Raw genomic sequence first — 14,996 nt, forward strand, 5'->3', positions numbered from 1 at the left:
ATTTGGGGTATGGTCTCATTGACTTCTTCTAGTCCTCTCCCCCAGAGGAAATAATCCTTCCAATCTAGGTTAGAGTCCTACACATGGGGGGTGTGAACTTAGCTGCATCGCTCACCTTCATGGGCCTCCGTTACTTTATCCGTAGAGTGAGGCCACAGTGTCGTTAGGATTAAATGAGGTAACGAATGTGTGGAAAGCACCAGGCATGCAAATTCCCCTTCTCTCACCGCTGATAGTTCTTGAATATTCCACCTGCCTGCTCCCTCTTACCAACAGGCCTCCAGGGAAGGCCAGCTGATGACAATTTCCTGTTAGCTTTTACTCATCTTCTGTGTCATCCATGAGCACCTGTTAGGGAGCCCCGCTCCCTTAACAATCTCCAAACACATCAGTATGCGTGGCTGGGGTATTATATAATTTCTCTCTTCCTGCTCTGTTGAGGGTGCATCAGTACAGGTCTGCAGGTTAAGCCTGCTGATCAAGATAAAACTAAGGAAGAAAACTCAGTCCGTCCCATCCCTGCTTCAGACCATTAACAACTACAGTTATTAGGCATTTTTAAAGATTCAGTATTCTGATTAAACCTCAAAGCATTGGAAATTTAAAACAGAACTTAATTTTCAAAGAATTATTCTCTGATTCATTAAGACCATTTGATCTATGATAGCTTATTTTTCCCTCTAGGAAAATTCATCTGTTTATTTTACCATTGAAATTCTTGTTTTGTCATTAAGAGAATTATGATCGTGTCAAAACTAAAGGAAGGAATGATAACTAGAAACATGGGCATATTCCTTAAAGAAGCTAATTCTATTTTCAGAAAATAGAAAAGTAGCAAAAACTGCTTCTAAAATATTTGGAAAATACAAAAGTATATAAAAAAGAAAATTAAAACCCCACTTATAGTCACTCACCTTCATGGGCCTCCTCTACTTCCTCTGCAGAGTGAGGCTGCAATGCTGTGATAATCAAAGATAATCACTATGAAAGATGAATATATTTGCTACTTTATTTCCAACAGCATTTTTATTTATAATGTTGTTTTATTCACTATAAACATAATTCATGTTTTTACAGGAACTAGTCTTTTTTTCTTAGTAATATTTTTGTAAACGTTACTAATTTTCCCTCTAAGAAGACAAAAGGGGGAATTCTTTTGCTGTATTTACTTCAGAGATGTCCATTTCCTAGCCTCTAAATTAAAGTTAGACAGTTTACTTTTGTCACATATATAGTCACTAAAGATGAGGTACAATTGTAACTACATGAAGGAAACTTATTTTTTTTTCAGTACAAAAGGTTTTTGAATGAAACTTCATTTATTTTGGTTTCTTATTAAAACTTATTTTCTTAACAAAGGGATAGCATGCTTTAAGGTTACAGATTAAATGGATGTTCTGCATCATTCTGATCAGTCACCATGTGTGACTTTTATGCCTTGAAAACTACAGTAAAAATAAGTTAAACCTTCCGTTTTAGGTTAAACCTAATTTTCCAGCTTGTATTTTTTTAAGTATTCATTTTGGATTCCCTTATGCATAATTGTGAAATTATTATTATTGGGTTTCTTTTCAGTTTTCCTTAAAAGGACACAAAATGTGATTGATCTTTCTAATTATTAACTATTAGCATTCTGCTGTCATTGTAGAATTATAGAGCTTAAGGAGTTGTGACAGTTTGTTGAGCAATTCCCTGCATCCATAATTAAGTAATTCTGTTTGCTGTTGTATTTTTTAAACACTGTAAAAATAGTGACTCTATGATTTCCTTCAGTAACAATGATTCTATTGTTTAATGCTCAATATTAGAATATTTCTTGTTTACATTTAATCTGAAATCCCCATGCCATTATGTTCTCTCCTCTAGCCCTTTGTGAATGAATGAATATGTACCCCTCCACTGACATCATGCTTAGCTCACTCCTGTTCCCACCTCAGGTGTCAGCTTGGGTATCACTTGCTCCAGGCAGCCATCTCTCATCTCCCAAGTCCTGGTACTGTGTCCTTCCTCAGGAGTTCCCTAGCTCTCTTTACTTTCCATTTTCTTAGTATTATCATACTGTAAAGATCGGGCAGTGTGTATTATTCACTCAGCATTATATTGTCCTCTGGCACTATGACTGGCACAAAGCAGACAGTTAATAAAAAATTCTTATTATTAATTTTTGAGCTAAATACCAAACTCTTTTGGAACAGTGGGCATCTTGGCATCAGAGCCCTCTTGTCTGTTTCTTGGAAGCCAGATTCCTACAGCTTTTCAATTGGATTATAAGCTTTTTGATACAGAGCTCCTATTTCTGGTCTCTTCTTTATCATACCCCAATCATACTAGTCTAGTAAATCAACAGATGTTTGTTTATTAATGCTAAGATAATCAAAGAGAGGATGTGAGCTGCTGCACCCCAATCAACTCCCTGAAAACACAGAAGAGAATGGCCACAAATCTCTAGAAACAAAGTTTTTCCTACTAGTGCATTTTTAAATTTGCTCTTATAGAATAATCAAACTTTTCTCCCTTCAATTCTATGTTTTCTAGCTTCTTGGTAATAGCGTGCTGAGAAGTTGTAACTTTATTCTTTCTTTCATTCATTTAACAATATTAAGTGCCTACTGGTGCCTAGGACTGGAAATAAGAGTCTTACCCTCTGGATTCAGGCACCTTAGACTAGTGGTTCCCAAGCTCTGTGCCAGGGCACCAGTGAGCTCAGAGGGCTAAATTGAGATATTTTTAAATTTCAAAGACAACATGGTAATACTCAACATCTGTTGAACACCGCACAAACTACTAGCTTGAGGTAGTTCACAGTTTAAACATTAGGTTGCGATACATTCCTTTTAATGATGTCATAGCTTTGTAAGCTGGTCTTTCAGCAGTTGCTGTGATAAAAAGCAAACACCATGCAAAAATCAGTGTAAATAGGAAATGAGTGTGTCATGGTTCATCTGACTCCAAGGTTTGGGTTGTATACAGTGCCCACAGGCTCACAACTAGTTATTTAAGAATGAAATAAGATATTTTTTCTTTTAATTTGTATTTATTTTTTCAAATGGCTATTAAGTTGTTAGGACATAAATACTTATTATGTTGTTTGGATTTAACTACTGTTAGGTATTTCTTTTGGCCTAGGGGCACTGTGATGAAACTCTTAAAGACATTAAGGATGCCATGAGTGCAGAAAGTTTGGGGATCTCTGGTCTAGTGGGAAGGACAGACCAGGAAATGAGCAGCAATGTTAAAGGGATTTACAGGGTATAGTGGTTGCACAGAAGAGAGAATTCTCAGCCTGGCAAGTTCAGCGAAGTCTTCGCAGAGGAGGTTGTTCCCAAAGTGGATTTTCAGCACAAAAAAGAGAAGTCGGAATTAGCCAGTTGAAAAAGAGCATTACGTAGAGCTTGATGGTAAGGACCCTGGTGCATCTGGGGAGCTGCAGGTAATTCCTTAGGTTAGAGCGTGTGGTGGAGGCGAAGAGCATCAAAAGACGTGACAGAGGAGAGGAAAGGAGGGCTCGGATTATGGAGAGTCTTGGAGTTATGGAAGGGCTTATGTGTTAGCTGGAGAGTTTTGACATTTTCTGGAAAGTAGGAGGGATATCCTCAGACTTGTTAAGCAGAGATGTGGCATGATCTGATTTGTGTTTTAGAAAAAAATCAGTGTTATGAAGTGGAGAATGGTTTGAAATGGGGCAAGAGAGACATAGGAAGCCCAACTAGGGGGCTGTTACAATGATACACTTGAGAAATGACAAAACTTATATTTGACAAATGCAGTTAAGCAAAGACCAAGACTGACTTGGGGGGCAGTGTGGTGGAAAAGCCCCAGAGTCCTCAGACCTGGCCCCCTAACTTGTCTGCCTTTCATTAGCCGTGGGTCTTGGGAAAATCGCGCAACTCAGAGCTCTAGATTCCTTGGCTGTAAAACAGGATAAAAATTAATGGGATAAATATATACATAGTACTTAATCACAGTGCCTGCTACACAATAAAAATGTTATCTATTATAATTATCTTACCTTTCTGACTCTGCTCAGTGACTACATAATAGGTTAATAAGTGACATCAATAATTTTATCCCTGGGCATAGAGGTTATTTCGTTTTCCTCTGGAAGAGGTTGTATTCTTTGCCTTAGGTTATTTTTAATGGACAGAAACTTGGATTTTTAAGTGTAAATTCAGATGGAATTAATGATAGTTTAAAATATTTTCCTCAACCTTCTTAGGCTTTATGTCAATCTACCCTGTAAGGAAAAGAAATAAAGTGAATCTTCCTGAAAAATATTTCTTCACTTTTTTAAAAGATGTGTTTTCATTTTCTGATCTTAACTGTAAAGATGCAGTTTTTAACGTTTAGACCAGGAAGGAGATCAATAAAGTGGACTTGTGAGTTAATACAATATTGTGTGAAACTTCGAGGTACCTCCCTTCCTCTTTGTTTCGTGTAAAATTTCTTCTCCATATGCGGTTTGCCTTTGAAGGAAGGAAGATAGAAATTTAGAGGAGTAACGTTCTGATTGGCCACTGGTGGAATTGGATGTAAATCAGGAATGAGATCCCTGTGGGAAGAGGCTGGTCAGGAAGGCTTTACTTGCTGGAGGGTGAGTGGGTGGAGGGGAGCACGGAGTGTAACTGAATCCTCATTTAAGGCTCAGTAAACTGATGCTGACTGGTAAAAGGCAATGAAAGGATACCTGAGCCAGGCAGAAGAACATAGGAGGGCAGCTTGAATAGAGCAGATCATTTATTTTTGAGCTGTGTGACATGGGATATATTTCAGCCCAACATTTGCTGGAAAGCTCTGACTATGAGGCTGTTTAAATATTGTGCACATTTTTACATATTAGGAAGATGTGTTGCTTCAACAGAATGTTATATTTTGAGTCAAATAGAAAAGGGGATATAGGACTCCTGTAGCATTTTATTTCATTATTTGAGAGAAATATTTATTTACATGATTGTATGATGTGCATTTAGCATTTTAAAAAACTTTTTTTTAAATTACACATACAGAAGAGTGTACCTGTTATAAATGTACAGCTTGGGAAGTTTTCTGCAAACTAAATGAACCCATGTAATCAACACCCAGATCACAACAGTATTCCCAGCGGCCCGTGAGCCTTCCTCAGGCCCCCTTTCATTCACCGTCCCCACCTCCCACCCTGATAATCACTCTCCTGATTTCTAACAGCATAGATTAGTTTTGTCTGTTTTTGTACTTTATAAAATAGAATCATTTTGTGTGTACTCCTTTGTTTCTGAATTCTTTCATTCAACGTTATGTTTGTGAGATTCGTCTGTATGTGGCATAGTTGTAAAGCATGCATTCTCATTGCCCCAGAGTATTTCATCACACGAATATACTACAGTTTTTGATCTGTCCTACCATTGAGTGAATGTTGCCATGAATTCTGGTACCTGTCTTTTGATGAATGCATATCTGCATTTCTCTTGGGCATATATGTGAAAGTTGAATTGCTGGGTCCTATGGTAGGTATTAGGCGTATGTTCTGCTTTAATAGATACTACCCAGCCGTTTTCTAGAGTGTTTGTATTAATTTGCTCTCCCACCAGCAGAATAGGAGAGTTCTGTTGCTCCACAACTTTGCCAATACTTGGCATTTTCCAGTTGTTGTTGTTGTTCTCATTTTAACTATTCAGATTGCTATTACTATTCATTTTAACTATTCAGAGATGTAGTGGTGTCGCATTGTGGTTTTAGTTTGCATTTGCCTAATGCGGTTGAACACATTTTCATCTGATATCTTCCTCTTTAAACTTATAGTCTTTTGCCCATGTTTTAGTAGATCATTTGGGTTTTTTTTGTACTGACTTGTAGGAATTCTTTATGTGATCAGCTATGTGACATTTAAAAAAATTGTATGTGGTTTTTTATGGATTTTTCTAAAATATAAATTAAAGTATTCCAGAAACTAAAAGTTTTTCACAGAAAGGAAATATTTTGTATAATGCCTCTTTTATATATTTCATGATAGCCATTGCCCTGTGTCACGTGTCATGGATGGTCTCATTTTTGAATCAGTAATAACTGAGATGTATAAATGCCAGCAACAATAATACAGTGTAGGTTTTTTCTTTTTTCAGATGACAATTTATGAAGACTCAGTTGCAGCTCATCTTACAAAAATCCTCAATTCTGATGAAGATGCAGTGGTCATATCATCTGCCAAGTGAGTTGTGAAGTTCAAGTCAGGAAATAGTTTTAGGGTGAAAATGAAAGGAAAGCTGGTTCCTACCATTTATGTCATTTTAGTGTGACTTTTTTTTCCAAAAAATATTTGTGAAGTAGCTTATAGAATTAGATAGAATAAACTTGGTATTGGTTTTTTAAAAAAATCGCTGTAGCATCTTATTTGCAGTGGAGTATATTTAAAGGGTATTTTTGATGCTTAATTTGTAATATTTTTGTCATAAAGGTGAAATAAGTGTTTAGAAGTTAATTAATCTAAGCTCCTATTTAAAGAAGTATTTGTGATTAATTATAGTATGGGAAATACATTTCATTATAATCCATTATTTCCATAAACACTACTGTTTAGCACTTGTTTACATTGGTAAAGGCAAAATAATGATCAGATTTTTCAAAGTGACGTTTCTCATTTTATGTTTAAATTGCATAATTATATTTTAGTTCAAAGTTATCAGATTTTAATTAAGTTGATTCCATACGTGGATCCAAAGCTACTTGATTTTATTATTAATAAAATAATAACATTTTATTAAATGTTGCCTGGTTGGAATTGAAAATTTAGTTTTGAAGCCTCCTATACTGATGTTGTGAGAACTGGAAAGTCGGGTAGAGGAAGAAGGAGTGAAACCAACTGAAATTTTCAACTGATAAGCAAAAGTAGAAGAATGCTTTAGGATTCTGGCTTAGCACAGAAATGTTACTATTATGCAGAAAGAGAGGAGAGAAAAGAAGAAGAAGGAAAGAAAGGACGTGGGGAAGTGATGGAGGAAAAATGCACAAAGTGGGATATACTTAATTTGCAAGGAAGTCAAGGAAAGACAGGATAAATCATTATAAACACATTTGCTTATGACAAAGGTACAGAGATAGTCACAATTGCTTTTGATGCCATAACCCTCAGGGATAGGAAACAGGACTGAGCAGCAGGAAGAGAGTTGAATGTCTTAAGGCAAGGGAAGCACACTGGTTGCCCTGGCAGAGGTGGGCTCCAGATCCTCTTTGATGAGCAGTGCTGTACAAAATGTACACATTCCAGTTTGTCCCGGACCTCAGCAGTCCTATTTTCTTGCCCATCTCAGGCCAAATTCCTGTACCAAAGTGACTTCCTTAGGTACTTCCTAAGTTACTTCTACAAGGAAGACGTTTGCTTTTGCCAGCCTTGCCCTATGAATCAAATGCTTCTTTATAGGACATTGCTAGAAAAGGTGGAAAGTTGAAATGGAAACTTTTTTAAGTTATAACAAGCTATAAAAGAATTATTCCTGCCACAACTAGAAGGACCCACAACTAAAGGTATACAACTGTCTACTGGGGGGGATTTGGGGAGAAAAAGCGAAAAAAAAAAAAGAGAGAGAGATTGAGAGAGATTGGCAAGTTGTTAGCTCAGGTGCCAATCTTTAAAAAAAAAAGAATTATTCCTTAATGCAGTTAAGTAAATATTTTATCTGGCTGCCTTTCATAGTTTGGATGTTAGCGAAGCCTTAATATTGACCTTCATATGTATGATGTATTTAATTACTGCCTCCTATACATTTTATATATAAATATATTTTAATTTTAATTTTTTAATTGAGATATAATTATAAAATTGTTTTTTTCCCAAATCAAATCTTATACAGGATCCCAATATTAAAAAACTTAAAATTCTATTTTGTTGGCATTAATGAATTGGATAGGATTAAATTATTAGTCATTTATGGGAAAAATTAAGCAGTAAGGTTATAAATGACAGTTATAGTGTTAAAGTAGCATGCCATTTTTATTTAATTAAAGGCAATTTCCTTACAACTGTCTAACAAAAACCAAATGCAGACATAACTGAAAACTACGTCAAGTCTAGTCCAAGATGTGCACCAAAAATAGTGAATTCTAAAGTAAAAGCTGATGTATTATTTGTCTCTAATATCTCTAATGGTTATTGGAGATTTAACAAATTATATCCTATATTTCTAAATGAAGTTCGAATCAGCATGTGTGGAATCCTTGAAGTATTTCTTCAAAACAGCTTGTAAATCACTGGCGTAAGTCAGAGTATTGCACTAAGTAGGAGGAAATCTGGGGTCCTCGTTGAGTCTCAGCCATTCGCCCGCTCTGTGACCTACGTCTGTTTTATCAAGTGTAGGAATGGAAAGAATGCCCATCTTTCCTCCCTCATGGAACTGTAGGAGAACTCAGTTGAGCAATAAAATAAATATAGAACTTATAAACTACAGAGAGCTATATTAAATCATGGTATCGTCCCCTCATGTTTCCCCAATTACATTTCAGGTCTTTTCTTTGACCTTGGCCTGACTGCGTTCTAGGCTCTGCTCTTAGCCTGAACTGTGGATTTCTCCCCGCTAGCTCATTTGCGTCTCAGCAGATTCCATTCGAACCCTGGTCCCCTTTTGTCACTCGTCTGTGCTCCTAGCCCTGTGTAGCTGCCCTGCCTTTACAATCCTGGATTGAAATTCTGGGGGATTTGCCATAAAGAGATTCAAGAGAGAAAAGAGAGGAGACTATATAATAACTTTGTACCAGTAATATGATATATTTTTAAGTTAATTTGAGCTTAGTCTGAATGTTACTTCTTCAGAGAAGTTATTTCCACCTTACCTAAAGTATACTTCTTGCCCTGCTTATCTCTCTGGCTCCCTGCTTATTTCTCTGATCGCACTTTACCTGACTATGAGCTTACGTATGTATTTGTTCACTATCTGCTGCTGTAGAATGTAACCTCCATGAGACAAGGATGCCTACAAGGCAGTAGGCAATAATAAATATTTACTCAATGAATGGATGAATTAATACTGGATTTCTTCATTTGTTTTTCTCATCATCAAACTCTATCCTCCAAATCTTTGTCAGTGGACATTGGGAATTCCTTCCAGAGTAATCTGAAGTAAATTTAGAAATTTTTACTCATACTCAGAATAACCTCTGATCTCTTTTTTTTTCTTCTACTTTTTCTCCCTAAATCCCCCCAGTATCTAGTTGTATATTTTTTTTTTAAGTTGTGGGTCCTTCTAGTTGTGGCATGTGGGACACCGCCTCAACATGGCCTGATGAGTGGTGCCATGTCCGCGCCCAGAATCCAAACCAGTGAAAACTTGGGCTGCCGAAGCACAGCGCATGAACTTAACCATTTGGTCATGGGGCCGGCCCCTGATCTCTTTTTTTTAATTGAAGTATAATTGACATACAATATCCTATTAATTTCATGTGTATCATCATAGTGATTCAATATTTGTATACGTAGTCATTTCTCAAAGGGAGATAGTCAAATGGCCAATTAGAACATGAAGAGATGTTCAACGTTATTAGTCATCAGGGAAATGCAAAGCAAAACCACACTGAGATGACACTTCACATCCACTAGGATGGCTAGAATCAAAAATCAGATCCCAACAAATGATGATGATGTGGAGAACTCTCATACACTGCTGGTGGGAATGTAAAATGATGCAGCTGCTTTAGAAAACAGTGAAGCATTTCCTCAAACTATTGAATGTGGAATTACCATGGAACTCAGCAATCCCACTCCTAGGTATAAAGTTACTTTTATTTAAATGATATAGAGCAAGGTTTATTCATATATCCATTTATCACTTAGAATGTCTCGAACTTGTCGAGGGTGTGCTACACAGCAGATAGAACTATGGTTTATATAATAAATGATCTCAGTATTTTGACAATTTGCCTAATTGTGCTTATTTTAAATATGTTTATAAATCAAAGCAAATAAGCCTCCTGAGTTTACTGAATTGCACAATTTCTTTTCCTCAAAGGATACTGTGTGAAACTGTAAAGGACTTCGTTGCCAAAGTAGAGAAGGCACATGAAAAAACGTTGGAAAATGCTGTCGTAGCCGATGCCGTGGCCAGTAAAGTAAGGACACGATCAAAGCATGAAAGTTTTTTACTGACAGTGTTAACATTGAACTGTATTTTTACAGCTAAACTGATTAAGTGGTTTTCCTGCCAAAACATTGTAATCAAGAGAAAAAATTACTTTTGAGTCAGAGATGAGGGCTTTAAAACATTCTACTTCATGGTTACCCTTTAAGATACAGGAAAACTGCTTTGCTGAAGAGTGTCCAACAAACTGAGTTTTATAACTCAACTCCCTTTTCCCACTGATTGACGTCTCAAAGGAGAAAGCACGATAGTCCGGTCAAAGGGGGAGAATGCTGGGCAGCTGGTGTTCCAGTTGGGAGAAGAATGGCTTTCCATTTTCAGGAAAACTTTGGCCAGTCTGGTTCCCTCCCAGCACGGTTCCTCAGATGCCCTAGACATTGTGGTCCTCTGTCCCTTTCAGGGTTCTGTTTCTCGCATTGCCCTTTTCTTTATAGACTTTCGTTTCCTCCATGAGCTTTCTGAGGCTAAAATAAGAACAGCTTACTGAACCTTAAAAGCTACTGTCATTGCTTTCATATGCTCACGACGGGGCATTCTTACAGAAAGCTTGGGTGCCTTGGGCTTGTAAAGGAATGATCTCGCCCCAGAATCGCGCTGTAGATGGTGCTTTAATTGTGTGGAAGGAAAAAAAACAGAACTAAACATACGTTTGAAGTTTTCAGTTCTTTCGCTTGCTTTTCTGCTCTGTGGGGAGCTTGAGAAAACAGAAACCCTCTCTGGTCACACTTTTTTCTCTTAACTATTTCTGCTGTGACTTTGTCTTGGCATGTCATCAAAGACAAATAAATGCAGGAGGAAAAGGACTGGAAATTGTGTGGAGATAAAAGGTGTATCAGCAGTTGCATCAACAGTGTCAGTCCTAAATGTTCCATTGCCCTTAGTAATTGGAGAAAAGCAGAAAGAAACAAGGGCTGGGTGCTTGCTTTTCTTTCTGCACTTTTCTTCCTTTTCTTCTTTATCCTTGTACATTTTCCTTTTTGCTCTTTCTTTGAGCCAATGATCCCTTAGACACTGTTCAGTCCTTTGCAAACCAAAGCTTTGAAGGCAAGCTACTGAGACTCAGCCAGACCTGCAGTTTAGGATGTTCAAAATGGTGCCATAAGTTGATTACATAAAAAAAGAGTTTATGCAATGTTTTGTATAATGTATAGCAAGTTTTGTATAATGTATAAATTTTTTGTGTAATCTATCACTTTATAGTAAAATGTTTGTTGCTTTCTTTTAAAGAGAAATAGCTATACAAAGATTATAAAGATTTTCACCCATGAAATGAAGTCTTAATGGTTCTGGAAGTATAAATCAATAAATTTACATAATAATTGTGCTATTTTTAAAAAATTATAAATTATTTAATTCACAAGCTAAGTATAATTTATAATAGATAGCCAATTAATGGTAAACTTCAATATAGACATCTTTCCTCTAGTATCAGAAACTATTAATTTAAATCGTCATTTTCCATCTCCACTAAATGGAGACTCATTACTATATTTTTGTTTTCTTAGTGTTCAGTCCTAAATGAGAAGCTTGAACAGCTGCTCCAGGCTTTGCACACAGATTCCCAGGCTGCTCCTGTCCCGGGAGGCCTCAGCCCTGTCATTGTAGAAGAAGATCCTGTGGAATCTTCCAGCGAAGAATCCTTGTGTGAAAGCAGGGAACAGCTTTTATATGACACTACAAAACCTTCTTCCCAGAAAGCGGTCAGACCAAAGGAAATAATGTTGCGGGCAAACAGTTTAAAGAAAGCGGTGAGGCAAGTCATTGAAGAAGCCGGAAAAGGTACACATGAACAAAACCAGCCTTTGAAGAAGTTAGCAGTGTTCCTATTGCAAGCACAACGGAATTTTCGTGTTAGTCAGGCTGGATGCACTTAGAAAACTTTTTTCAGACAAGATGTAAGATAAAGCCCGTAGAATGAAATTTGTACTTAGTACTATTTATTGTTTTAGTAGCAGGGATCAGCATATTATTGATACGTAAAATAAAATCTCGGAGATAAAGTACACTGAAAACATTGAAATAAAATTGGAAATTAAGTAATATTTCTAAAATTCTCCATATTTTTTACTTAATTGGAATCTGTTGAATTCTTAAAGAAAATGAAACCTGTAAACTATTTGGGAAGTATTTTCTTAACGTTTATTTCTTAAATGTTTATGTTGCTTTTTAAAGAGTTTATAAAAGTTCCACCTATATTTTAATTGTTGTATTAATGTAATATATATACTCTTAGAATTTTAGTAGTAGACAAAATGTTAACTTTAATATCAATAATATTCAAAAACCCTTTACAGGTTGTAACTTGTAACTGGACTTGTATCTCATTCTCTAAAATTCTTATATTTTTTTCTTCTGATAAAAATATAATTTTGACAATTGTAAATATTTAATTTTATAATCTCTAGTGCTTACAGACATCACTCCTACATTTATTGCCAATTAGTGTTTATTTGTGAATATGGAATTTCTTTTGGTTTATGTTTCAATTTTCCTTTCCTAAGCATTTATTAATATTTACAGATTTTAGTTTTACTTGTCCAAACATACTTCTCTTCTTATTACTTAAAGTTATGGATGACCAGACAGTTCACCCCTGTGAACCAGTTAATCAGTCATTCGATTACGATAGTACAGAAACAGATGAATCTAAAGATGATGATGCAAAAGAGTCGTTAACTGGTAAGAAAATTATAGTAAAATTATTGTGGAATTAAGTAAAATATAATTCTTCCGTTTTTGAAAGGCTTTTCAGTTTGAAATAAACTATTTGTATTTTTATTTTTAACAAGGCTTTTCAGAAGTTAAAGCTTAGATATTCATGAACACTAAAATAATAAAGGTAACAGACTATTGTTTATTAGTCTCACATTCTTTTTTTATCATATAATCTGGAGATCATCATAATAAGCTAAGGATTATGGAATGAAACATGGCTAAATATCTTAATTTTCCTGAAGAAAGAAGGAAGAAACACCTAAATCAGCAAATTTTTTTTTCTTTTTGGCTGAGGAAGATTTGCCCAGAGCTAACATTCACTGCCGGTCTTCTTTTTATATGTGAGCTGCTGCCACAGCATGGCCAGTGAGAGATGGGGGAGTGTAGGTCTGTGTCCAGGAACCGAACCCAGGCCACTGAAGCAGAGCGTGCCAAGCTTAACCACTAGGCCACTGGGGCTCGCCCCTAAATCAGCAAATAGTAACCTCTTTTAGCCCACAGAAACCTTTGAGAATTATATGAAAGCCCCACATGTATAAAATTTGGCATTTAAATAACGTAGAAGTCCATTGAGTTATATTGACCAGCCTAGATAGTTGATAATTCTTATCACTAAATTAATCTTTAAAATCATAGGACAGGGGCCGGCCTTGTGGCGCAGCGGTTAAGTGCGCGTGTTCCGCTTTGGCAGCCTGGGGTTCACTGGTTTGGATCCCAGGTGTGGACGTGGCACCACTTGTCAAGCCATGCTGTGGTAGATGTCCCACATATAAAGTAGAGGAGGATGGGCATGGATGTTAGCTCAGGGCCAGTCTTCCTTAGCAAAAAGAGGAGGATTGGCAGCAGATGTTAGCTCAGGGGTAATCTTCCTCAAAAAAAAAATCATATGACATCTGGTTACAGTCCTATCTCTACTGAATTTATTTTTGCCAGAAAATTAGTATGTGGTTGCTTGAAGAATATTAATGATTTCTCTACCTTTTAGGTTTTAATTGAAGATGAATTTACACTTTTAATATTTCATATTGTATAAGGGAAAATTTCTAATTTATTAGAATAAATCAAAGCAAATATTAAAATATTAATGAAGATGAGAAGATAATATGAAAATAATTACATAGTACAAATGAAAAATCAGTGCTATTATATCAGAGCTGTTTGCAATCACTAAATTTTTGCTTTTCTTTCATTACATATAAACTTGGGCACATTACCCAAGTTGTCTGTGGTTTCCTCATTCGTAAAATGGGGATAATAATGTACCTACTCACTGTGGAGGTTAAATGAGTTAATGTACGTCAAGTGCCTAGAATAGTGTCTGGTACCTAGTGCCGTAAAGGAGTGTTTGCTGTCATCATCCTGTCATCATCATTATCATTGCTACTACTGCCACGGCTGCTGCTACTGATTACATTAACTTTGAAAGAATAATCCTTAATTATCTTTAAAATTTTAGAACCTTTGAAATTAAACCATATAGACCTCACATGTCTGGTGTACAGCCAATGCACGCATATTCCACAACCTTAGCCCTTTTAGACTTTATATGTACCTGTTCCAGCACACAGCCCAATTCTATCACCTGAGGCTTTTAGACCTTAGATGTCTCTGTTGCAGCATATAATCTAATACAGGCATATTTTATAACCCTCTTGACAGATGGGCATTGAGCCTTTGGACGACTCCCTTTCAATGCATCACACTCTTATGGTCAGCTAATTTCTAACAATTAGGTTAGAAAGTTTTTCTTTTTATTGAGCTTTATATTTTCTTCTTTAAATTTGTACTCATGACTACAGTTATTATTTATAAAGTTTTATGTATGATAATGTTGACAGTAACACCTACTGGCATTTGTGTAGTGCTTTATGGTTAGTTTAAAAGCAATTTCACACACATTATTTCATAGTATTGAAGATGATTCTGCCATGTGGCAGCCTTAAATGATACTGAAAACAGTTTTCATGGCATCATACTTCTTCCCACACTTTATATCTTCTTTTCCAGATTCTCTCTCCTAAATTCCTCTACCCATCTTTAACGTGAAGACTTCAAACTTTTTGTTTTTTTGGTTATACCCATGTGGGCTATATGATGCCCCATTAAAATAGCATGCCCCATTTTGAACAAAATTCTCCAGATATTTTTGTAGTGTAATACACACTGATACACATACACTGCTCA

General features: G+C 36.1%; 1 protein-coding gene across 5 annotated transcripts in view; it reads left to right on the top strand.

The window, feature by feature from the left end:
* DGKH (diacylglycerol kinase eta) overlaps nucleotides 1–14,996 on the top strand; it is a 175,548-nt gene that overhangs the window by 118,774 nt on the left and 41,778 nt on the right. For all 5 annotated transcript variants that reach the window (XM_046664536.1, XM_046664534.1, XM_046664535.1 and 2 more), the window contains 4 exons: nucleotides 6,096–6,181; nucleotides 9,969–10,068; nucleotides 11,603–11,876; nucleotides 12,666–12,776. In XM_046664536.1, coding sequence (XP_046520492.1) covers nucleotides 6,096–6,181; nucleotides 9,969–10,068; nucleotides 11,603–11,876; nucleotides 12,666–12,776 — 571 coding nt within the window. The remainder of the gene's footprint in view (nucleotides 1–6,095; nucleotides 6,182–9,968; nucleotides 10,069–11,602; nucleotides 11,877–12,665; nucleotides 12,777–14,996) is intronic.

Source organism: Equus quagga, chromosome 6 (assembly GCF_021613505.1).
Source record: "Equus quagga isolate Etosha38 chromosome 6, UCLA_HA_Equagga_1.0, whole genome shotgun sequence".
Classification (NCBI taxonomy): domain Eukaryota; kingdom Metazoa; phylum Chordata; class Mammalia; order Perissodactyla; family Equidae; genus Equus; species Equus quagga.